Consider the following 26,678-nt stretch of genomic DNA (forward strand, 5'->3'; position numbering starts at 1 on the left):
CAGTGAGGAGGTGGGTGGAGGAAACAAAAATGAGGGGGGGGGAAGAGCAAAATCCTTTAAACAGAAAGATGATCATTCACAGCAGCGTCCCACTCCCTTGTGTCTTCTAGATCACAACACAGAGCTACAAAGCAACAAAGCAGGAGAAGAGGGAGGGCAGGGGAAGTACCAAATAAACCAGCTGCAAAACCAGCCATAGCAAGTTGGGGGGGAAGACTATACACACCTGCAGGGACCGCACCAGTTATTCTGTTGATCAAGGCCAAAGCGCGCTCGGCATTTCTTAGGAGCGCTCAGGTCTGAATGAGGTCAAGAAAGAAGCGAGCAGAAAAAGAGAAAGAGAGAGAAAGAAAGAGAGAGAAGGAGAAAAAAACAAAAAAGATAAAAATAAGAAAAAATAAAATAAAAAGGAAATAAAAATCAATGACCTCATTATTAACTGCAAAATATCAACTTTTGATTGTTTTAGTTTTAAAATAGTGATTATCACATCTATCAAACTCTTGAAATTAGCTGTTGCAATTAAAGCTGCAGTATCCCTTTAGAAAGGACTGTCTTTTCAAAACTGCGTAGTAGAACAGGAACTTGGAATTGATTTCAGAGGCCCTGAAGGTGCAACCCATCAACTGCTCCTGCACAAATCCAATGGAAATGCAAAGGTTTGTTTGGGAACAATGCTTGATGGACTGCATGGCAGTCTTTGATTCCTTACAGGGACTAATAATAATAATAATAATAAAACAAAGAAGAAAGAAAGCTCAGTATGGAAACTTTTAACATGCTTTCTTCTTCACACTTAAATAAAAAAAGGGGTAAAAGAAAATTGTCTTTTTGGGATAGTGCAGCTTTGGGAATAAATATTCCATTTGCGCATTTTGTTTTGTTTTGTTTTTTTAAAATAGAAATGGATCAGAATAAGCAGATAGCAAAATGAACATGTTAGTTGCAGCCAGAAATAAAATGATCAGAAGCATGGAAGCAAGCGGTATGCAAGTAAAGCAAGTGAATAGCAAATGGGTATGTTTGAGCAGAAATGCAAAACAAAATAATTTTTAAAAATGGTGGTTGCATGCTGGCATGAGAAGACTTAGTGGGTGCCGCATAAAATGCTATTAGATTAAGGAGGTTCATTATTAAGTTTCTTCCAGTTTGTATCAGTCTCTTTAAAGAAATACTGCATATTCAATTTGCACAGTTAGTACAATTGAGTTATTTTTTACTGCATTACTGTTTAATAGCAATTGTAATGAACAACAAATTAGAAACAAAACAAAACCAAAAATAACTACCAATCATATCACATTATAAATATATATATAGAGAGAGAGAGAGATATGTATGCTACAGACGTGTGAATGGTAAATTTATTTTTAATGTAAGTTTAAAATGTTAATAAAATCTAAAATGGTAGGAAAAAAAATTAAAAGCAATTTACAAAACTATTTTAAATGGCTGAAAATGACATTAGCACCTGTAATCGGAGGAAGTGAAAGGCAAGGATTTAGGAAACATTCGCTGTGTTCTGAAAAATAAGAACAAATTATACAAAGGCTTCAAAGAAAAATTTAATCAGGGCTTTTTCAAAATTGACTATGAGATTGCCTATGCAGTATTTCTAATTTTCTAGAGAGAATGGCAAACCTCCTTAATTAAAAAAAAATTCTGTAATTTACCACTGTAAAGGCATGCATCAGAACACTCAGATACAGTCCAAATTAATACCAGTCTCACACACGTGCACACACGCACACAGCATACATCTTTGATAATAATGGCACAGGCATTAACAAACTATGAGGGCTCTGCAGGGCTTCACTGTACAGTTATTAAGGACAAACATGGCTACGTGTTATCTGCTTTTCATGCACATCGGGCATCTAGTTTTTAAAGGCTGGCAATAAGCATTTGATTAGGGTACATTTAAAATCCAACACAAAAAAGCTGGACATAGGAATGACCCTCTACCAAAAACACTGGGAGATTTCTAAACTGTCTCTTTCTTAATCAGTATTAGGAACGTGTGGCCTCCACTGTTACACTAAGGAATAAATAAAACATTTTACTTACCATTGGTCTCTCCTGGTTGCTTGTCCCTTTTCCTCTTCTTCTTCTTGCCCTGAATGAAACACAAATACATGAAAGGATAGTTGCAAAACCTTATTTCAAAAGGAGACAAGGGACAGGACTGTTCTGCAAAGCTTGTTAGAATTGTACACAACTAGGGGGGGAAAAGTCAGCCCTGCGTATGTGTGCGGCAATACAAGGCTTTCCACAGCTCATTGTGGACCTTCTTTTTGACACTGAATCCCCATGACAGGCAACCATCTTAATATCATGATTGGCATCCTATAAAAACAGGAAGAATCCAGGATAGAGGCAGCAGCTCTGACGATAACAAGCTTTTTCTATGGGTCAAATCAGATATCCACTGATTGCATTGTTTAAAAGTGAGCGTCCAACTATTTCTTTTTAACTGCAATACCAAAAAACAGCTGCAAGGGGTCCAATCCTGTTTAGAATGAGGTGAGCAAAATGTTAACATTTTTCCTCCCCTGCTATTTTCCTCCTAAAACTTGTGCTCACCCCTGAATTGCTATTTTTTGCCTTAAGCCGATATCTGCAGCAAACTGGCCCAGACTGGTGGGACAACTGACAAATAGTGCAATGGGAAAGAGTTAATCCATCTCCTGTTCCCTGTCCATCAGGGTTGGGACCCCTTGGCTGATTTCTTACTATAACAAGAGAGGTATTCAGAAACACTGATCTAGAATAATATAAGATGGAAAAGCTGTAATAAGGTATGACAACTTTGTGTATCTTTAAAAAACAAATTCTTATTTCTTAACAGCAAGAGGAGAGAGCAAAACTTTCATGGAAAAACGAATATCTTCTGTCATAAGGAACTGTTAGTCCCCACCACAGCAATGGATGAAAATACTGAAACATTCAACAAACATTAAATATATATCCTGTTTCTCTGGGTTTTTTTATTGACTCTTAGTGGCAAGGAACTATAGTTTTTTGGTCAATCATTGAAATGGCACGATGGCCACTTAACACCTTCTGCTTCTGAGCAAATAAAGGTAGTAATGTAAATTCACAAGGACCAACAAAGACAGGCTGTTCTATTCATTCAAGTATAAACAGAAACCATGTCCTTAGAATAAGAGAGTGTGGTGAAGATCTGGCTATAACCCTAAGGTACATGGGGAAAAGGCTTTCCTAGATCTGTGATGTCTTCTCTTCAGTAGCTTGGTCTAGAGTTCCCACTTCAACGGCTCATTTTGGGTTTCAACTCAGCACGTCCACTATGATATTTATGTTCTCTGGAATGTACCAGTCAGAAGAGGAGATATGAATGTTCTTTTTGAAGATGGAGTTCCTGCAAGTCTCCAGGCATAAGGCCTTTGAACTTGTTCCTCCTTGCTCATTCAGGTTATAAACTGCTATCCTGCCGTTTGGGATGTGACAAATAAAGTCTTGTCCATGAGAACCTTCTGGTGTCAGAAGAAAGGCTGTGTGTGTATCTTCTTGTATATTAAGATTTAATGCACCTGCCAGGAATTTTGTGGCAATACAACAGCAATTGAACAGCAATGATACTTTATAGCAACAAAGTGCAATACGATCCACTCAAATTAAGGTCCTTCTTCTTCTATGTCACAACTGCAGAATGGAACTGATAGTCCAGCTACTCTTCCATATATTCCTCAGACTGTAATTCTATATGTACTTTCCTGGGAGTAAGCGACACTGAGCACAACAGAACTTACTTTTGAGTAGACCTGCCTAGGATTGCACTGTCAATATTAAAATCTCAAGGGCTCTTGCACGAACATATATTTTTAGAGAAAACCAAACTGAATTTTATACCAAGAATAGTACTTTAATAAACAATTTTAAGAAGGATTTATTCTGTTGAAGGAGGGTGTATGGGACAGAAAAGGTATAACTGAAAGGATCTTTCTGGGGCAGCCATTTTCAACATTTTTCAGGTCACGATACACAGACAAGGCATTAAAGTTGTCAAGGCACACTACTAGTTTTTAATTACATTATTATGTTACAATTTAATTAATATACCTAAGGGCACAATCCTACTCAGAAGTAAGGTCTACTTAGGTCTACTCAGAAGTAAATCCTATTTTGTTCAATGGGGCTTACTCTCAGCAAAGTGTGGTTAGGACTGCAGCCTTAGATCATTACATGACAATTAAAGAAATTCCGAAGAAGCCTGGAGAGGAAAGTATATGAGGTTTCTGGAAAGGAGAAACAATGTTTTGAATTACGTGATCACATTGTTATCAGTTGATATGCTAGGAGGTGCTGGCAAAGACAGATGAGACTGAGCACATACTGGAATAATGGGGGGTGAGGGGCAGGAGCAGATGTGACTGAAGCAAGTGCAGGATTCAATGGGGAGAGAGAGAGACAGAATGCGAGGCAACTGATTCTGAACTTTGGAAGGTGGGGAAGAGGGAGGGGAGGGCAGTAAGAGAGGGGTTAGCTGCAGTTATGATGGGGGAATGTGTGTGCAGAAGGTGGGGTGGGGGAGAAGAAAAGCGTCAATTGCATGCTCATGTATTCAAGAAAGAGTGCGATCAAGAGCCCAAGCCTCTGTATGTCTTCTACCCCATTATAGTCAATGGGGCTTACTCCTAGGTAAGTGTGGATAGGATTGTGGCCCATGCCCTTAAAGCCAAAGTCTTGCCAGTGGAGGCAAAGCAGGGAGGGTCACTTTGGGGCATTGCAGGCAAGGAAAAGGGTCTCTCAAGGATCCTTTTCTAGCCAGCTGCTTCTGGTTCCATACCTGCTTCCACCTTCTGGCTCACCACTCGCTCACTCCCTCCCGCCAGGAGCTCTTCCAGGCTTCTCTGGCTGCTCTTTTACTGGCTGGCTGGCTGGCTGCCCAATCAGCGCATAAGGCAGGTACCAGCAACAGCAGGAGCCCCTTTGTGGACTGCTCCTTTTTCTCCTGCTGCCATGCGAGGCTCCAAGTGCCCACTTCTCCCGCCTGCGTGCACAGCTGCTGCTGCTGCTGCCTGAGTCCTTGGCCCTGCGGCACACCTGAGGCAGCCTCATGGCACACCAGTGTGCCGCGGCACAGTGGTTGAAAACCACTGTTCTAGGGCCTATGTTGGTTTGGAGATCTTTTTCAGACAAACTACACAAACACCAGTTTCTACTTGAATAACTTCCTTCACTGCCAAAAAGGAAAAGGAGGAAAGCTTGGGAAGCAGTTCTGGAGCAAAATCCTTTCCCTTGAAGGTAATCCATCAAAAATAGCTGACAGGTACATTTTTGTTACTTCACAAGTTTTGGTAACTTGTTAAAATGACCCAGAAAAATGAGTTGACTTGTTGACTAACAAGTCCTGTACTAACAAGGCCTGTACGTCAACATTCTCTTCAGAAACAAATTTTGAAGTTTCTGGATGGTTTGTAACTAAGTAAACATTTTGTGAGGGAAGGGGGAAAAAACGTGTTGAAGTACTTCGTTTCCATTACAATATCAACATCCTGGAAGAGATACATATTTCTCAATGAAAAATATAAAACATTGGTAAGCACGAATAATCTTAAATCTATAATTAAATTCATCCTGATTGACTTGCAGGAATCAAGAGAAAAATATATTGCTAATTTTTTTAAGATGTATGTAAGGTTAGATAGACAGGTCCAATTTAGCACTGAAGGGAGTACAACTGAGGAATGTATTCTCACACAGCCAACGTTATACTGTATTGTGTCAGCATATGGAAAATATACACATCCTTATGCCAGTCATAATCTGCCCTATCCAGTGAAAGTCAAAGAAGTCAGTTTACTCTAGCATTTTGTCACTGATGGTGTCCAATCAGATGCTTTATTGTAGCTTACAAAACAGGATATGAATGCAACAGGACTCCCTTACTTGTGTCCAGCATGTGGTAAAAAGAAGTAAACAGCTTCTTTTTATTCCGTTTATTCTTTTTATTCAGGTCATTCATTGGGGTGAAGTTTCTAACTATTGGTAGAGCTATGCTCCATGAATCTAATTCTTTAAAAGTTTGTCCTAAGTGTTCATCCTTTCATTCTACTTTCAAGAAACAAACTCACCATATCAAAGTAAATATACAGGAGCACAGAAAGCCCCTTGGGATCATCATAGCAGCGTACAAGACTTTCTATACATACAAGACATATAGAAAATAGATGTGCCTTGTTCACATGGTTTCACTGTATGTGTTAACTCCTACCTCTATGTCAGGTAGGAGTTACTGTAGTTACTGTAATTTTTCTGATGGCAACAAAATCTCAGCTATATACACACTACCTACATAAAAGCACCAGCTGACACAAATGGGGCCTCCACTTGAGCACACATCATAGCTGGGACCCTGCAGGTGACCCCTTAGAGCCTTGTGGTGACTTTTCAGCAAGGTGACTTGGGGAATTCCATCATATCTGGCCTTGAATTTAGTCCAAAACTGAAAAAAAAATCACAGCTGAGTTCTGAGGTGATCGTTTTATGTGAAAATTAAAATTTTGATAAAATGACGATGTGTTGTTTCAGAAAGCAGTATGTAAAATGTGATAATGTCAGCTAAGTATACAATTATACTGGATGAAAAATGATGCTTTGGATAATAAAAAATTTAGCATTTAAATTGTGACAGGAAAACTCCTGGACAGGAAGACGTGCCTTCCTGTGACAGGAAGACAGAAAAAATGTGACAGGAAAATCAAAACACTTTCTAATGTCTGGATTTCTGAAAAAGAAGAAATGTGTAAAAAAAAAATGGGGTGGGGGAGTTATCTCATGGCTATCTAGAAATTGTAAATGTCTTTATGTGTGTGATACACATATATGAGATGAAAGTTAAAAGGAATGCAAAGAGTTATCTGCTCCCATGTACAGTGCCCCCCCCATTTTCTTTCTACATCACTGGGTAAGCTTGTGAATAAGCGCCAACAATTCTGAATGGTATGGAAAGAAAAGTAAAACCCTTGTAGATGATGTGCTTGTGTGATCCAAAGCTATTGAGCTGTCCTACTGAAGTAAGGTTCCCCCTGAAGGTCAGGTGGGGATAGAGCCTCAAGCTGCTGGGGATGCTTCAGCTTTCTCATCCTGTCCTTTTTAGCTTGAGAAGAAAGAGATTTTCAGTGCTCACACGCTGAGGACAAATGTAAAGGTCCTAAACATTTAAGACACCATACATGCCCATCTGTCAGTGACACTGTCACTAAGGCAGAGAGAGCATTTCCTGAATTCTTTCAAGCATTGTAGCACATCCCAACTACTCCCTCATGAACTCCCAAGAGGAAGTTAGACTGCAGAGTACCAAGAAGAAATAGGCCCTGTGGTCTAACAGCTCCATTTCGGTCAGTTCCTGACAGCCAATGAGGGCTGTGCATTTGGTGATGATAAAAATAGGAAGAGATCCCTCCTAGATTCGAAGAAAAAAAGCAGCCTTTTCTCCTCAAAATCTAGTACTGTAAGAACTTCGTTAACTGGTTTCTGTAGGGAATGGGGCTTGATATTTAACCAAATAAGCGAGTTAGCAAAATTTTTAGCCATCCTCCCAGTGCTCCACATTGAGCTCCCATCTTACTGGACACGGCTCCCTCTGCAGTGATGCTATACCCTCTTTCTTCCTTAGAAAGCTCCTTAGGAATGGAGTCTCTGATTCTTTACACTCTCACATAATACCAGAACCGGGGGACATCCACTAAAATTGAGGGTTGGGCGGGTTAGGACAGACAAAAGAAAATATTTCTTTACTCAGCGTGTGGTTGGTCTGTGGAACTCCTTGCCACAGGATGTGGTGATGGCATCTGGCCTGGATGCCTTTAAAAGGGGATTGGACAAGTTTCTGGAGGAAAAATCCATTATGGGGTACAAGCCATGATGTGTATGCGCAACCTCCTGATTTTAGAAATGGGTTATGTCAGAATGCCAGATGCAAGGGAGGGCACCAGGATGAGGTCTCCTGTTATCTGGTGTGCTCCCTGGGGCATTTGGTGGGCCGCTGTGAGATACAGGAAGCTGGACTAGATGGGCCTATGGCCTGATCCAGTGGGGCTGTTCTTATGTTCTTATGTCCTAGGCAGGGCCCTTGTGAGGAAGGACATGGAAAGTATCCATTCCTAGAGAATCCTCATGAAGAAGGAAGACAGAACAGCAAGAAGTTCTGTCTGGTGAGGGAGTGGCAGGAAGTTTCCTAACCGATACTTCGTAAAGCAGGAAACTTGATTAACTAGCTATTCTGCCCACCACTTTAAGCCAGTTAATGAAGTGCCAGTTAAACCATTTTTGTCTGGCCCACAGGTGTACACATTTGGTCCCGGTTGCATATATGCAACATTGGAGAGAAATGGCTTAAGCAAGCTTTTACTTTAAATATTTACTGTTGCATTTAAAAGCAAGGGGAGAAATGGGAGGTCAGTTGGAAGGAAAAGGGGGGATGACTTGGAAATTATTATGTTACAACTTTTAGATGATGGGTTAATTACAGGCTTTGAAACAGATCATCTTTACAGAGCTTCAGTAATTGTAATTCTTAAAAATACTGTTTGCTAACAAATCTATGTAAGCTTATCTTGCTTAATAGGCAGATTGACGCAGTTATATAAGCATACAGGTTACGTAATCTATAGATGGGCAAATGTAGACCTTTGTAAAAACCTGTTCACACGCTAAAGGAAGAAATGAGCAAGGTTGACAGGGGTGACAGTAGGGAGATGCAAAGAAGGCCAGGCTCCCATCCCTTTTACAAAACCACTGAAGAGGGAATTTCAGAAGTGCAACTCGTAACATAGGGATGAGTAACATGGCACCTGCATTCCAACTTTGGCACAATTCGTATAGATACTGAACTTAAGAACTACAAATTGGACCATTATCAATTATGGCTGTTAGTAGAACCAGCTGCCTGGAAGTTCCTCTTTGCAAGAAAACTTGGTTTAAGCAGGCATTTAGCGAGCCCAATTTGCCTGGGTTGCCATGTTTCTTTCTTTTCTTGCAAATGTATTTCATTAACATTGATGCTGGTTCTCTTTATTTTAGGGGTCAATTTTGTTAAACAAAATTTAGATTCTTGATGATATAAGCAGGATGACCAAGTTTTTAAATAAATAAATAAATAAAATGGGCTTTTTCCTCCAAAACATCCACTTGAGATTTTGCAATAGGTATAATTGCAGCCAAGACATCTAAGCTCTCTTTGAGGATTTCCCTGATCATTTCAGTCGTTAGTTAATTGTGTTGAGGAAGCCTTATAGAGTTCACCAGTTTATACCAAGCACAAATCTGTAATCTTGGAAATACCTCCCAATGAGCTATAGCTTCTCCCTGAAAGTACATGTTACCATCACTTAGTTGCTACAGGATTTCAGTTCCAGTGTAGTCATGGTCAACTACTCATGCATATCAACAAGTGCCTCCAGATGCAGTTGTACATCCCCTTTATATCAAAGGAGGCATCTAGCCACTTCTATGGGGATCAAATGAACATTAAATGTGCAATGCTTATTCACTATATATCTGCATTGGCAAAACATGCAGAAGGCTGCTTATGCATGCAGAAGGCTGCTTTACACTGGCGGGATTAGTGCATTGATCTCTGAAACCAAACAGCTGCATTCAGGATCTCCAAAAAGAAACTTGTAGCAAATGAGAACATCTCATGCACAGCTCACAAAACAGCAGCACCCAAGCTATATGGTTAAAAAAACTCATCAATAAAAGCATTTTTTTTAAAAAAAATTGTGACCATGACAGACAATAGTACAATGAAGAATAATATAAAACAGTAGAGGGTGGAATAATTTATTTAGCCCCACTTGAGAGCAAGACTTCCAACAAGTCTTTGCCAGTCCTTCTCTGAAGCTAGGGTAAGCCATTCTTCCACTTTCCACTATACTCTCACACAGGTATGCAACAAGGCACTAATTTGGGGGGTCGGGGAAGGAGATGAGGGTGAAAATAGAGAGGGAACTGTCATTTTATTTTAGTTTTTTGTAAACTGCACAAAAGCAGGGGTCCTGCAAGGAGACACACTGCAAGATTTTTGTTCCCGCAGAGCTCTACAGACACACCTCAGTTGTAATCTTTTAATATGTCCTTTACTATCCCCAGAAAGGGACCCTCCTCTAAGCGGAGGGGGTGCTAATTGTATCCAATTGGGTTGGCAACAAAACCAAAACATCCGCTACAATTACCGGATTGGTAGTGCTTGTCTTCCGTGTGTGGGCGTACGTCAGCAGATTACACCAGTACTTGTCTACAAGCTCTACTACTGAAAAAAATTCCACCTACATAGCCACCTACATAGTTATCCCGTGCGGACCAGCCGGGGTAAAGCTGCATGTGGAGCTGTCGTTCCTTTCTGGCTAGTTCATAATATTTCGCTTGTTCTTCTCTGGATAACGCATGCCACTGAAGAGAGAAAACAGAAGACAACCACAAGCACAACAGTACGTCAGTAATGTGGTGTGTGTACAATATATAGTTTCCTTTCAAACAGCAGAAAACTGCAGCCAGGTGTCAGGTGAACTTGAAGAAGCCAAGTACTTTGTAAGTAATAATTCTTCATTTTTATTCAGGTCAACTCAGCCGAGATTCAGCACATCGGTTATGCTCACTCAGCTTTAAAAAGAAAAGGTATAATCTTCCGAGCACTGGTCTCGCTTAATCAAAATCCATTCAAATGAGACTTGTGCAGGAAATGTCCATACAATATGTAACACTACTCTTCCTATCTCACTTGTCACTCTGGCACAACTTCCCCCACAAGAACACATTGTGAAGGCCTCTAAGGCAAGCCTGGACAACCCTTGTCCACAAATTACACACTCATTTGCTAGAGGTCCAGTAAACCAAAGTTTCATTGCTGGCCTTAGGCCCCAAAATATGGAGCTATGTTCAGTCACAACCTAGCTGTAAGGCACAGCACATTTTGCTAGATGCATAACAACAACAAAATTGTTTTCTGCTACAAGCTAAAAAAATTATTATTGTTACGCAGGAAGTCTTTCTTTCTTATGCACAAGGAAACTGAAATTCTTACATTTTCCAAACTCAAGAATTCCTGGAAAAAGAGTGTGGCAAATAGAATACCGCAATAATAATCATGCTATAATGTCATATTCACCTTGGGCCAGTAAGTATCTTTTAGCCTAATCTACCTCACAAGATTGTTGTGAAGATAAAATTAGGTGGAGAAGAGAGAGAATCTTATATGCCCTCAGCTCCAATGAATAAGAGTGGGATATGAGTAAACCAAAGAAGCCATCTTTAGGGTACAGTTCTTATTAAATGGCTAAAGAGACATGTGCATTATTCAGAAAAAGTAGAGATGAAATAGGTAGAGCAAAAGGCATACTATGAGATTTGAGAACACCAGAATGGGGCAGGGGGGAGATTAAAAGGGAATTGTATCACATGGAAGGATTGTACATCAAGCGGGAAAAATGTGCTAACAGGTACTTGTTATGATTATGCTGCAGAAATGCACATGCCTATGGAGAAAACAATACCTTTATTCCCATGTATTCACTGAGACCCAAGTAAGTTTCAGCAGTACCTTTTGCTGCAGCATTGTGTGGACAGCTGCTCTGAGTTCAAGTTCCACTGGGCAGCTAAACATCCTTAATCTCATATACAGTAGCTTTGTGGGTGGCATGCCATGTTCACTGTCCCATCCATAGGTCAACAAACATACATACCCTGTCTAGTTACCTACCCTTCGCCCAAGGATTTGATTGATGGCTGCACTTTCTTTCAATGTGCATTCTGCTACAACTTTTGCTCTCATTTCCTTCATATACAACATAAATGCATTAAGAGGTTTCTTTATGTGTGGCTTCTTTTTCTCCTCTTCTTTTTTGGAGTCCTGATGTTTTCTATATGGTTGACATGAATAGACAGAAAGAACTTGTGAAAAAAATTATCCATTCCAAATCCTTCTGTGCAATTATCCCACTCTCAATTTAAACAATGTCCAGAAGTAGGGGACACATACTGGTAGACTCACTGGGCTGACAGAAGCATTCTCAGGGTAAGGGAACCGGGACAGAAAGGGGGCGGGACTGGTGGTGCCCTGCTCCGCCGTATCCTATCCTCCATGTTGGGCTGCAAAACCCGACATGGAGGATGTCAAGACCGCACCAGCAAAACAGCTTTTCAAGCTGGAGCAGACTTGAAAAGCCCCATTGTGGGGTTTGAGGCTTTCCCCAGGGGAAGGGAATTTCATCCCTCCAAGGAGACCTCTGGCGGCCCCAGTGGTGCTGCTGGATGCAGCAGTAGCCGCTTTTGTGTCGCTGCACCCGGCATTGCCACTGGGGACAGGACTGGCCTGCCCATCAGGCAAAAAAACCCAACTTTACATATAAACTGATTGGGTATAAGCAGACAGTGACAAATCAAGTCACTGGCTCAATGAAAATGTTGACCTAGAGTGCAGCAGCAGTGAAGAAAGCAAATTCCATGCTAGGGGTAATTAGGAAAGGGACCAAGAATGACTGCTAATAGGATATTACCCCTACATAAATATGATGTAACTACATTTGGAAATTGTGTCTAGTTCTAATCACCACAACTCAAGAAGATATTACTGAGCTGGAAGTCATGCAAAAGAGGACAACCAAAATGACCATAGGGCTGGAATATCTCCCTAAAGAGCTAAGGCTACAGCATTTGGGAATTTTAGCCTGGAAAAAAGATTATTAAGGGAAGCCATGACTGAAACATAAAACGATGCATGGCGCAGAGAGGATAAAAAGAAGCTTTTCTCTTTCTCAGTACTAGAACCATAGATCATTTATTGAAAATGAATGGGAGATTTGGAACTAACAGAAGAAGATACTTCTTCATACTGCACATAAATGGTTTGTGGAATTCATTGCCAATTCCTTTATGGGAATGGTCACTAGTTTGGGTGACTGTGATGGGGGATTGGACAAATTCATGGAGGACAAGTCTATTAAAGGCTACTAGTCATGATGGCTATGTGCTATTTCTGGTTTTGTCTGTTTTCAGCAGTGGTATGCCTCTGAATTACCAGCTGCAGGCGAGCAATGGTGGGAGAGAAGTATGCATTTCTCTCCTGTTCATTGGCTTCCCATAGGCCACTGTCAGAAACAGAATGCTGGATTATATGCACCTTTATCCTGTCCCAGCTGGGCGTCTCTCATGCCCCTAGAACGAAAGTGGGAAGTGAAAGGTCTGCCTGTCAGGCTCTTTTAAGAGGGTTCTGTGTACAAGAAAGTCTGTCATAAACACACGAAGAGCCTTACCAGATTGAAACAAGAGTCTATCTAGTCCAGTATCCTGTTGCCAACAGTGGCATGTCTGATGCCTCTGGGAACCCCACAAATCAAGCATAAAAGCAACTGATATCCCTAGATTTTTCTTTGCAGCATGGAACTCTATGTGCTTTGACAAAAATGGATGAGTCAATTACAATGACTCCTAAGTGACCAGTTTAACACAGTATGTCTGGACACAGTATGTCCAGCTTCACAGAGAATCTGGATATAAGGAAACACATCTGACGTGTTGATATGCTTAAATGTAATCCTGATGAATAAAGTTATGATCACTGTCTAAAATGCAACCTGTATGTTTTAATCTTTATTAATACTATATTATTTATTTGGATTCTTGGGGGCAATACTTATGTATAAATCTTACTGGAACCAAGAGATTTAGGGCCCAAGCCTATCCAATTTCCCAGTGCCAGTGCTGCTGTGCCAATGGGGCATGCACTAAATCTTAAGATGGGTAGGAAGTCACAGTGACCTCCTCAAGGTATGGGAACATTTGTTCTCTTACCTCATGGCTGCATTGCAGCTGCACCGGTGCTGGATAATTAAGATAGGATTGGGCCCTTATTTAGGATCACGGACATTGAATATAATCAGAATTATTTGGGAATTAAGGGAATTAAGGGTTGTCTGGCACACTAGCAGTAAAGCCAGCCTACCCATGAAGCCAAATGAGGCAGGAGAGAATGGCAAGGACGCCTACCACTGCTTGCCTCCATTGCTCTTCCTCCTGGTCCCTTGATTTGAAATGGAAGATTGGAGTGTTTTGAGTAAGCAAGCCCGAAAAACCTGTCATGACTTCTACAACACAGGTACAAAGGAACCCCTAATCTACAATAAAACTCGACAACCAAATCCTACATTGTGCATTAATACTGTTTATCAATATATGCATGTAAATATTTATATCCAATTTTAAGTATTAAAGTTTGTAGAAGAGATGTGAATGTAAAAAACTTACGAGCTATGGAGTGAGCCGACATCGTTCTGGGAAGATTCCTGTTTGACTGTTGGGGTGACTATGGCTGGATGAGGGATCCCAGTTGTATGTAAACTATGATGTGGAGGGACCATGTGTGGAGGGAACCTAGAGGAGAGAAAGCTGTGTAAATCGTCAGAATAATGATGAATGAATGGGGAGGGGTGTTACACACATATAACAAAAACAAAAAAAATATATATAACAAGTACACAAAACCTAGACAAGCATTGGCAGGTACAATTAGCAATAAATCAAACATCTTATTCTACTATTCTGAAAAGTCAATCAACCATTCATTATCACTACTGACAGGAGACCGTAGGACTTTTCATATCTTTAAAATAATAACAAATTCACTCATGAGCTTCGATGGAAACCCAATGAGTATGCAGCACTGCAACCTGAATGCAAACCATAGGCCTTAGTCATAGCAAATCATGGGGGACCAACATCTGGGGGTTTGCATCTCTAACTTGAACCTCAGATCAGATTAAAGGATGGCTGATTTGCAGATGAGTATTAGCAATGGAACCATGGTTTATGTGCAACTTTGCATCTTAATAGCTATGTTTTATGCGGCATAAGGACATCTTGGAGTTTTTGGGCGCAATGCTAACCCCTTATGTCAGTGCTTTCCAGCACTGACACAAGGGCAATGCAGCTCTAAGGTAAGGGAACAAAACATTCCCTTACTTGGAGGAGGCCTCCGTGAGTGACACCCAACTGCAGGATGCAGCACATGTCCCACTGGCACCGCTATGCCAGTGCTGGAAAGCACTGACATAAGGGGTTAGGATTGCGCCCTTTGTTTGTTAACCTCAGCCCTATAATTCCTCAGTGGAATTGGACTTTAAACTGATTCAAGGCATTAGGTTTAAAAGTAGATTTTGGAAACATCTGAGGAAAAAAATATGCTTTTAAATAATCATAATGCAGGATGTTTTTTGAAGCTATCAGACATGAGTATATTCAGGCCCAAATACCACCTTCTGTACAAATACTGAAGGGTATGAGAAAGAGGGACTTTACAGAAGTAAAGAGACAAAGCAGAAGAGTTTTAAACAGGAAATGTGGGATGCCTCATACCGCAAGGGATGCACAGAACCTATGGCCCTAACCTCCAGCATCATATATATTGAGTGATGTGCCATGGTCATTTGCTAAACAAGAATGAGGAAACACATTTTCTAAGGTAGAACAATTCACTGAACTATACTTAATGGTGTTTAAAAGTATTCAAACTAACAGCAAATTACAGCTGATGGTGCTCTTTCAATCTTAATGAAGCGTATACTCTTAACAGAGAAGTGGAGAGAGAATTTGTGTTGGGGGTGTGTGTGCTAAAACAGCTAAACAAAGTAGTCTGTCCATTTTCATCACAATGTAATCCTAATCAGGCATCCAACCTGAACCTGGATCGGGGGGGGGGGGGGAGAAACTTCCCACTAGCCACTCCCTGCTTTCCCCATGTTCAGTATAGTCTTCAGAGGAAAGGACTCAAGCCAGAGAGACTTCCTTCCTATCTTTTAGAACCTAGGCTGGTCAGAATTCTAGACTGTTGGGATAAAGCCTCACCAGGTTAAGCACTTGTCTCAACAAGGAAGTGCTAGCCATGGTGAAAGCAGGAGCATGGACATGGCCACAGAGCATGTTGGAGTGGGAGGATAGATAGCTGCCACATTCCCATTCATTTTTCTTTTACCTGGGTCCAAGGCTGACTAGACCTTACATCATTTGGTCACACTTGGTTGCTTGGTATGACATGGTTGTCATACTTGGATAATTGGGTGTGAGAATGGACCAACCTCTTTAAAAAAGGTGGCAACAACCTAAGGAAATAAATTTAAGGGAGCAATTCTATTCTGGGCCAGCCTGCACAGGGCAGGGCCATTGAAGCAGTGACTGCTTTATCTTGTGGGTAAGTAAAGAATAATGTTACCTACCTCTTCAGCTACTCCATAATCCCCTATGGGCCTACTCAGATCTTTTAATCATCATCATCATCATCAGTATTTATATATCGCTTTTCAACAAAAAGTTCACAAAGCTCTTTTGCTGATGTAGGTCAGTTTGGCTAAAGGGGGCATATCCAGGCTGGGACAGGGGTACAGGAAACAGCATCCACCTGATTCTACTACTGCCAAGATACGCCAACATCCACTGCTGTCAAGATTCACTCCATCGTGCCCCAAATCTACTCCTGGCCTGGCCCCTGCCCCAATCTACCACCACCATGACTCTATGGCACCACTGCTGGTGTGCCTTCCGTCCTTTGCATCAGTTGCAGTTGTCTGCAAACTGATGGAGAGACTGCCATGGACCCCAGGAACCACCAGTGTACCATGCAGATAGGACTAGGCTGTAACTGCTATACCTGTTTAGATCACATGGCAAGTGAGCCCAGTCTTATGGGCTGTTTACATGAATGGAACTCGCACTCTGCTGGTGTAAATGCCACAGAGCTACTGTAAATGGCTTGCCACTGCTAGTGCACTGGAGCGCTGGCATAAATGATGGGCAGCTCTGCATGCCCACCACTTATGGACCCAGCCCATGCCAGAACAGGTAAGGTGGCTGATGGGCTATGGGTAGTTTGTGGTGGAGACAGAGGGCAGGGGGCAGTTCAGAAGCTGGAAGGAATGGACCCTGGCAGCACTGGCATGAGGGATGCTACCCCCTACTTGGACACACCTCTTTCTCTCCTTGAACTTGCATGAGAAAAATAGCTGGCATGGGTCCAAGGGGACCCATAAATGATCAGGTGACCTACCTGGAGGTATAGGTTTTTACTTATCTCTCACAGGGTCACCCCCCATAGTATGCAGTGCACACTTTGTTGGCATGGCTGCATGCTTTGGAGTAGCGTGAGATAGGATTGGGCTTTAAGAGAAGTCTGCTAACTGAGGTATTGGAATTCAAGTGACCCCCCATAGTATGCAGTGCACACTTTGTTGGCATGGCTGCATGCTTTGGAGTAGCGTGAGATAGGATTGGGCTTTAAGAGAAGTCTGCTAACTGAGGTATTGGAATTCAAGTGACAGGGAGGGTTATGGAAATGAGAACAAGAGATTGGAGGAAGAAGTAAGTTCCAGAAATGAAGCAAAAAGCAAGGGGTGGAAGACCGAGAACAAAGCACAAGGGAGAGTGCCCGCCACCCTGCATATATCACTGCACACATAAAAGCCCAAGTTTTGTCTCTTTGCCAATTCTAAGCTTAACCAAAATATAGAAACCAAGGAAGCCATATGCCAGTGAAGTGGTAAAGCTATGCAGGCAAGGGTATGCTTGGTTTTTGGCAGTCCTCACACAGTCCTAATTGGAAAAAGCATACAAGCTGCAACACAGAGGTGGGAGAGGGGAACCTGACCCTGCCTCAGTCTTATATAGGATCCTATCAAGTGACACAGAATAAAATACATGAACTCCAACCAACAGGGCAGAGGAAAGGAAAAATAGCTCCTGGGTCAAGGAATGCAGTCTCCAGGAGTTAGTTATGATGCTACATGATCAGCGCCTGGTGACTCTCTCTTACAAAGCCTGCATTGGTTTCAGAGCACTGCTCTGGCATGGCTATGCCTTAGTAGTTGAGGTGTCAGGTTTGCATGCAGAAAGTTCCAGGTTCAATCCCTGGCATTTCCCTGTAGGGCAAGGCAAGATTCCAGTCTGAAAGCCACAGCCACCTGGTGTAGACAATACTCTCACCCATTCTTCAGCAGCTTCTTATGTTTACTCAAGGCATGGGCCAAGAAAGAGTCAGTATATGGGGATAGTGCATCTACATTCTCACTCCTTCTCCCTCCTCACACAGGTGTGGAGCAAATGGGGTGGGAGGAGATTAGAGGGCGAGAGAGCCTAAAGTAGGCAGGATAGGCTGAAACAAGAAGAAAGGAAGGGAGGATTCATGCCCGCGATGCTAGCTCACCTTGCCCTTCAAATTAATGGGTGCTGAGTTCTAATTCTATAATCTCTTTTAACCCAGCACTTTCCCATAACACATTGGCCGAACATACTAGCTATGCTAGAACACAAACTCCTTTTACAAGAGGTTTTTTTGACTACTTAGCTCATCATATCACTTCAGCAGCCATGACTAAATAAAAGCAGCATGGAACTTGGGGGAAAACATAGTGGGGTGAAACTGCTTGTTATCAAAAATCCTAGAAAACAATTTTGGGGGTGGAAAAGCTTGTGTTTGTGCAGGGTACAATATCAGTGAGCTTTCTTTTGGGAAGAGATAAGAAGGAAAGCTTCACTTTAATGACAAGATTGCAAATGAGTCTTACGAATTACTGTGGAGGAGAAGCAAAGCATGCAGTGTGGAATTTGTACCAAAAGCTTACAAAATGGTGGCAAGGACAAAGAAAAGAGGGTATGTATGTGCATGAAGGAGTAAAGTAAGAAACCCATCATACTAGTGTCCTAAGAAATCATATATGGGCTTAAGACCCCCCGTTTTCTCAGGGCCAATTTAACATTATTTTTGATGCTGAAAAAACCCTCATTGGGTGACTTACTATCATTTTCATATGCAAAGCTGCGTAAAGGAGCTTCCTCAGAGTGGAAAACTTAATTTTCCCCACATCAGAGATATCACATAAAAACTAGCGTTTTTTACTATTATTATTAGTATTTAGGTTTATAATAATCTTTTCCCTGCAAACTCTGTATCAGGACAAGTTCATGGTAAAACCATTACACATACAAGTTAACCATATCATAAATGAAATTCATCCTATAAAGAGCCACTATACATGAAAGGCGGTAGAGTAGCCGGGGACGGGTGTGGTCAATACAGCAGGCGCCACCACAACATGCCATGTAGGCTGGTCCTCCCACTCACCATAGGAGCAACTCAGGGCAGAGATGGCGACATGTTGCCGTCGCTGACCCAAATGACTCTGACAGCAAGCGGAAGGGGCCACTTACACGGCGTGTTACGGCACCTGCTATACTAACTGTGCCCGCACCCCTCTGGCTAAGCTACTGATGCAAGGTCTAGAACAGTGTTTCTCAAACTGTAGGTCAAGACTCACTAGGTGGGTTGCAAGCCAATTTCAGGTGGGTCCCCATTCATTTCAATATTTTATTTTTAATATATTAGACTTGATGCTCCCATGCTATGTGACTGCATTTGGGGAAATGTTACAGACTTGTACTTTTAACAAGCTACTATGTATATTCTTTCAACAACGATAGTAAATAGAACGGACTCCTGGGTAAGTGTGGGTAGGATTGCAGCCTAGGATTGGTAAAAGTGTTCCTGCTTGATGATATCACTCCAGTCATGACATCACTTCTGGTGGGTCCCGACAGATTCTCATTCTAAAAAGTGGGCCCCGGTGCTAAATGTGTGAGAACCACTGGTCTAGAAGAAAAACTACTCAGAACTACTTTTTCTGAAATTAAATTTCAGCAGAATGCTTGGAGGAAGAGCAAAAACCAGGAATATGTCCAGAAGGGGCAGTGGAATAAGTATTTTCTTAGACTTCTGGGTTTTACACCTGTATCTGACAAAGGAGTAACTGCCATACAAAAATCTAAGTATGTTAGGTCTTTGAGTGGGTGGGGGGCTCATACAATTGCTGAAGATAACTAACACGGTTGCATTTCCAAAATTTTATTTTATGTTTGGTTGTAAAAAAAAAAAAGTGGTAATTACATTTGTGAGGCTTTTGAGGCATGGCAAAGCATAAAAGAAAAGGAAAGACATATAGGTTCAACAACACAGAGGTGTGAAAAAATGGAATGGTCCCAAAATACACTTTTAAAAAAGTGAATTGCAGCTTTACAGGTATGTGTGTGTGTGCGTGAGGACCTGCAATCTCCCATATTATTTAAATGCAGATTTACAGAGAAAGCACACAGTTAAAAATTATGAAATATTAACAATCCCTTCTATATTATTCAACTCAACAGGGCATGATCATATAAGCCACATAACCTGCACTCCTGCATGTTGAGGTACAACAAGCATAAACCTTTGAGAACTATAGGGTGATGCATGTTTGATAATATGAGAGGGTACAGTATTTAGCAAAGTAAAAAAAATGCATGTGAACAAAAACTTATAACCACACCACTTGTATGTTTATATTGCAATGCAGAAAATGTCACTCGTGAAATAAAACTCAAACACATATTTTGCCTGTTAAATGCGTCAAATGAGTGAGCACATGCAAATGCTTCTGTGCACATATGGGTTGTGTTTTTTTAATGCTACATGCCTACTCTGTGTGTTTGTTTGTCTGTATTTGCACACCACACTGTGTTATATAAAGGACACACACACACCTTCTTTGACTAAAAAATTCCTTTTTGCAGACAAGTATTCCATGAATTGCAATAAACACCCAAAAAATTCTAAGCAGCTCATTATATACCCCTGTCTGCTTTTATGGCTCCAAGCCAGAATATAATGATGAGTCGTAACTTGTTAAGGACAACTAATTTTTTGTTCCTAGCTGTCTCAGGGGCTTCTCTCTTACTCACTCTCACTTTACTTCACTGTTGACATGTTTCTGTTAACTGGATGTCATCTGCCTGCCTTGATTTTATGCACAAGCAGTGGGATGCATTTTTTCCATGCAAAAATTCTGCTTTGAGCTGCATTAGATTTGTCATTATTCTCTCATTTTCCCCTTGCACTTGTAACATTTCATCTATTCCTGCCTTATTTTTTTTCTTCTTATTTTTTTTCCTTTTCTTTTTTTCCTTTTTTTTTTTTTTTGAGCCACGGTGCACCCACATTATGGTTTATACATGATCTTACTCCCTTTGAAGCCGGCAGATTTCAGAGCTAGCCCTCGTCAGGAGAAGTGCCTGCTACCAATTTAGCAGGCTGAGGGCCCCAAGCTCCAACATCTCAATCTAAAGGGGGTCACAGAGTGGCACAAGCGAGTGTCAGCAAGTGCTGTTTAATTGCCAATCTAGGCTTCTCCATGGTGTTTAAAGTATAATGACCCATCACTTAATTCTGAGAAGTCCTGGCCCTGCTGCTGAATAGAATGAATATCAAAGGATCTGCTAGAACAGGGCAAGGAGCATACAATTCCTATAACTGCAATAATAGACTTGTACTTCTATCATCCCATTACCACAATAATGTATTTAATTTGCTGTATACCCTTTTTAACTAGATACCTTTCATAAAGGCTTATCTGAGGAATATTTCATATTCCTTTTCTCTCCCTCAGTCTCTCTCTCTCTCTCCTGCCCCATGTGAAAAACTAAATAAATAAATAGAACAGCCTTACTAATAATAATTAAGACAAACCTAGTTTCTCTTCCCATGCCCTCTCTCAGTATGTTTTCCACATGTGTGCAATGCAAACAGAAAGATTAACATTAGGGATTTTGGTTTTTTTATTTGCCTAAGTGGAATTTGTCTCTTTTGCTTTCTCATGCTGTAGATATCTACATTGGTATCATCATTGGTATGATGATATATCTAATAGGTATATCATTGGTATATCTAATAGGTATCATCATTGGAGATACCTATTAGCCCAGAAGTTTTGTTTTTGCTTGCTCAAGTTCTTCCTCCTCTGTAATCTAACCTTCACGTATTAACTGCAGGGACTGGAAAGGTTCAGGGAGGGGGAGATGAGGGGGGATGTGGAACCTTGCTATGTAATGCATGCTAATTTAATTATGTGCCATCATCAAAATGGATTAGCTGTTTCAGCCCATCAGGAAAGTCTAAACCTCCACCGATTTAATTACCTAGACTGAAAATCAGATGAACAGAGAATAAAACTATCATTAGGAGCAATTAGTGATTACTTAAACATAGTGCTGCCAAGCAGTTTGTAAATAAAACTAGCAGTCCTTGAAAAATTAGCTGGAATTAATTGGAGGTTGGGCCAGGGAGAGAAAATATATATTTCTAAACATTTAAAGGATTGGGGGGGGGGGGGTTAAGTTCACTAAAAATGTTTGAGCTTGGGAATGAGAAGAAAACACAGTACCCTTCCTTCCAAGTCTGATTGCACAATAAAATCTACAGCCTCCTTTCACTGTAAAGATCTCTGCTTTAAATAAGAGCCATAGAGAAAAGCAAAACCTGTAATTGCATAATCTCCTACCTTTTCAGTATCAGTGATTACAGTGTGTGTGTGTGTGTGTGTCCCCCCAGCTAGTAAGAAATTAAAAGAAATGCAATCCCAAAATAGTGCATTTCAATATTTGACTTATGTGACAAAGTTTGGTCACTATGTACATTGGACAGGGAGAGGGATTATTTGAAACGAAAAGGAAGATCACTGCTTAACTAAATCAAGGCAGAGCTTCACTGCTTTACAGAGAAATAAACATAACTAACAGTTGCCCCTGATTCTAGACCTAGATACTTTGAACTCACCTTGACATGGAAGCATTGACAGTCAGAGCGGTTGGGTAGGGATGCCGAAATCCCCCTGTTGTGATTGGATAGACTGGTTGACCTTGCCTAGAAAGATAGGGGAGAGAATGAGTAAAAAACAAAAAACCTGGGGTATGTATTTTTCACATTTTTTCAAAACTTCTTTCTGCACAGTAAGCTTTATTCTCATTTGATCAGAACAAAAATCTTGGGGATTGTACAGCACAGATCAAAGGAAAGAAACACAGAACAATTTGAATGCCATAAATCTGATACGAATGGCTAATTAAATTTTATAACCTCTGCTTATGTCAATAGAGACCCTCTCCCCAAGCTGAAACTAGGTGTTTTGTTGTAATAATTAAAGGCGAAGTCTTGCTTGCTTTAATGGAGCCATCACACTAATTGAGGGCTACACATCCAAAGGAAAACAATAATGAATGTAAATTTATACCAAAATAAAGTACAGTGAATCAAAGGACTTCAGTTGCGCTTTGGGCCTCTTTCGGTATTTAGATCTCGGTGAGAAAACATTAAATTAACAGAGCTTAATTTGTAGCCTTTTGTCAGATTAACAAGTGTTGACAAGAGTTACCGGGGGAGAGTCCCCAAGAAGTATTGTGGGTAACCAATTGACGATCATACCTCATTACAATAATTAAAAAATACAGCAACATGCAAAATAGCATCCTCATGAAAGCTACACAACTTCTTCTGATTGAGGTTTGTCTGTGCTGGCTAGTCTTTTTCATCTGTCCTTCAAATGTATCAACTGCATAGGTAGGATTTTATCTGGTTGTCTTTTAAAGGATACTCTGCTAAACACACCCAGTCCATCTTCATATGTGGTGGGTCTCATGTTTGATTAATGAAGAATGGTTGAAATAATAAACACACCAGTTGGGTGGTTTAATATTGAAGGCATTTCATGTTTATGCTTTTTGAACTTAAAAGTTACAGAACAGGTAGAAAAAAGATATGAGTATGTTGGTACAAGAGAATGAAAGAGCGATTGCTATGAATCTAAAACATCTCTGAAATATTTTAGCATTATTTATTTCTAAACTGTTTCCAAATGTGAACATTTTGTAGCATAAGCATTATTTGTTTTCTCAAACTGTAGGGACTTCCCTTTGACAGTGTAGTTTTCGTTACAAAATAAATAAAGGGCCCTAGGGCAAGCAAGACGGCTTCAGCCACCTCTAGAAGGAAATAACTTCAACGAGGCAAGAGAATACAAAAGGACACAGGTTCCCATTTTGCAAATTTATTTGAATTGTGTACTGTGTATGAAACTGTGCTTTTCTCAATACATTCTCTAAATTTCAAAATCAATTGGCTGTAGAGACCATAAGCGAGTCTCAGTGTGTGCACTAGAAAAAGAATCTGTGACCACTACTGAAACACACAGGTTACATAATATTCTGAATAAGTGAATCCATCACACAGAATGGTTGAAGTATCAGATAATATCCATCTGATATAAAAGTTCAGGCCCAAAGACCACGCAAAGGACATATGAGGCAGCGCCAAAAAAGTCAGCCCTCAAATGACACAAAATCTGAAAATAATGCTAAGAAAGAAGAATATATTGTGCTGTGCCCAGTGCATTTTGACTGGGTGTCTTGTTTAGGGGCAAGCAACCTTTATATCATATGATTCCATGCCTCACTGTAACAATTCATCTACAGAAAGTTGGAATAAGATCATGGAATTAGATGGTGTCAGATCTGCTTGCTCATCAGTGCCAGTGCCAAGTTGCTGGGGTTTCTGGAGCAGAGCCCTGCACTAGGCCCGATGGTGCCTCCTCAGCTTCCTCTGTTGGTGTATTGTGCACTACTATTGTCACCAGAACTGATAGTCCAGGTACCAGCCTGACCAGGTGGGTTTTCTGATGAGCATGGTCCCTTAAGCCACTTCTCAACCTGGCCTCTTTGTTGCACTCAAAGAAGACAACTAGTCAATGCATATTAGAGATATGTATTGACTAGAAATACACACATAGAGACTAGAGGTAACCTACACACATAATACATCTCTTTTTTATGACCAATGTGGGACTTAGATCCTTTTCCCCTGGATAACAAAGCTTAACAAAAGCAACACTGTCACATATCCATTGATGGGGTTGACCAGCAGAAACAAATACTACTCCACTAGTGTCTCATATCCACAGTTCTGAAAGCACATATGAAACATCAATAGTTTCTCTGTCTCTTAAGCCAAATAACTATGCAAAAAGATATATTTAAGCAGTCACTTAAATAACTTATAGATTCAGTGGTTTTGTACATAAACAGCGATACGTAAAATCCAGTTCGTTTTGTTTTGTCCCTGATATGACATTGGAAGCATAACAGATTCTGAGCTGATCACTTCACAACCCCTTAAATATTCAACATACTCACTTGCCCATTCCCCCACTTTCCTTTATTGTGGCTCCAATGGAAGCAACAGAAAACAGGAAAGTCATATCAAGCTGCGATGACTGCATGCCATACACAAAGAGCACTGAGGACAGCAGCTATCAGTAGTAATGCCAGTTGTGTTGGAAAAAACTGCAATTTCCAGTGATCCTTGCACCTGACACATATCACTTGTGAAGTGTCAGCCATCAGGAAGGAACAAACAAAAGGGAAACAACCCTATGATCCCCTTTTGCAGTTTCCAGACCCATGGGGACAAGAGCAGACTTGAAGGCTGCAGGTAGGTGAAGAGATGGGTGGAAACAGGAAGGGCAGCAGAACCTTCCTTTAATCTAAGTTCTTGCTCAGCTTAGATTAAAATCTGAGCTGAAAAATAATGTTTGGATTGTGACATTGAGGCATACTTGGCTCATTTAGATGCTAGGTTAAAATAGGACTTTTTCATTGGCTTCTGGGGATGACTATGTTGCCATCTATAGGAAACAACTGTTATTCAAGGAGGCTGTTTTGAGTTATTTTAATAGTTAATTGAAATGCTTTTTTTCTTTCATTGCACTGCACAATTGTTTGATTTTTTGTTTTGTGGTTGGTTTTTATTATTAGGTATACATTTACTATATGTTTCTGTTATAAACTGCGCTGGAAATAGAAAAATAATCAAGAATCTGCAAACACTCACTTTGAAACTAGTATGCGTGACCCTCAAATCAAACTTACTAACAAAAATTAGTGAATTGTTCAAAATTAGACTATCCAAGAAGTGCCTTTGGGGGCCTTCCCATCCCCTGCTCAGTAGGGTTGTGGAGGTGATCATCTTCTTCCAAGAAACATTTGATATGTAGACTTCAAGATAATCAGAAGTTAGGACAAATGAAACTATGCCCACATGTTCTATTCTTATTCAACACTCTGTGACCCATCCATCTGATCATTCAATCTTTATTGAGTAAGGTATTGATTTGCCCACATCATAAATTGGCAGCTGGCAAATGTGATCTCAGTATACACATTTCAGGCAAAGGAAATAAGCATGATTAACCCCACCCTCCTCCCCATCACAGGTATATACAGAAATGAAAAACAAAAGAAGAAAATTAAAAAATGGAACTCCTTACTGTGGTACTAACCATCCTAGCGGATGGGGGATTTGCCCTACAGTGCCCGGTGATAGCGGATAATAAGGAGATATATCTGGAGGGTGCGGAGGCCGTGGAATTCCTAGGGAAGAGGAAAAGGAAGCATCATAAAAATTGGGTCAGGGCAGAAAAAAAAGGAGTAAAAAAGAAAAAGGAGGCAGGAAAGTCACACAAATTTCTACACCAGGAGTAACATGCTTTCTGCCTTTTATAACTCTACTTCCCATTCTAAAGACATGGCCTACTGCCGTCACCTATCCTCCCCAGAGCGGCCCACTTAGTACAGTAAGCAAATGAGACTCAGCTAGAGAAGGACATTTGATCTGTTTTCTTCCCCACAGTCAAAGACCATGCAGGACTTTGTTCTCCCAAAGTCTTAAAAGGATAGAGGCTCCCACCCTACTTTCGTTTTGTACCATCCTGCGTGTCGCCTCGTTGTGCGGTCACCTTCAGGTCATTTAAAAGGTA

At 40.8% G+C, this 26,678-nt stretch overlaps 1 protein-coding gene across 19 annotated transcripts in view; it reads right to left on the reverse strand.

Annotated features, from left to right (window-relative positions):
- Positions 1-26,678, reverse strand: part of TCF7L2 (transcription factor 7 like 2) — a 262,031-nt gene that overhangs the window by 12,541 nt on the left and 222,812 nt on the right. For 3 of the 19 annotated variants that reach the window (XM_066622304.1, XM_066622313.1, XM_066622316.1), the window contains exons 6-13: positions 26,190-26,292; positions 22,649-22,735; positions 14,269-14,409; positions 11,726-11,885; positions 10,300-10,419; positions 2,068-2,116; positions 1,472-1,522; positions 227-299 (exon numbers count right to left, since the gene is read on the reverse strand). In XM_066622304.1, coding sequence (XP_066478401.1) covers positions 227-299; positions 1,472-1,522; positions 2,068-2,116; positions 10,300-10,419; positions 11,726-11,885; positions 14,269-14,409; positions 22,649-22,735; positions 26,190-26,292 — 784 coding nt within the window. Of the gene's footprint in view, positions 1-224; positions 300-1,471; positions 1,523-2,067; positions 2,117-10,299; positions 10,420-11,725; positions 11,886-14,268; positions 14,410-22,648; positions 22,736-26,189; positions 26,293-26,678 lie in introns of all 19 variants that reach the window. The other 16 variants (XM_066622305.1, XM_066622315.1, XM_066622323.1 and 13 more) reach the window with 14 other exon arrangements.

This window comes from Tiliqua scincoides, chromosome 3 (genome assembly GCF_035046505.1).
Source record: "Tiliqua scincoides isolate rTilSci1 chromosome 3, rTilSci1.hap2, whole genome shotgun sequence".
Taxonomy (NCBI): Eukaryota; Metazoa; Chordata; class Lepidosauria; order Squamata; family Scincidae; genus Tiliqua; species Tiliqua scincoides.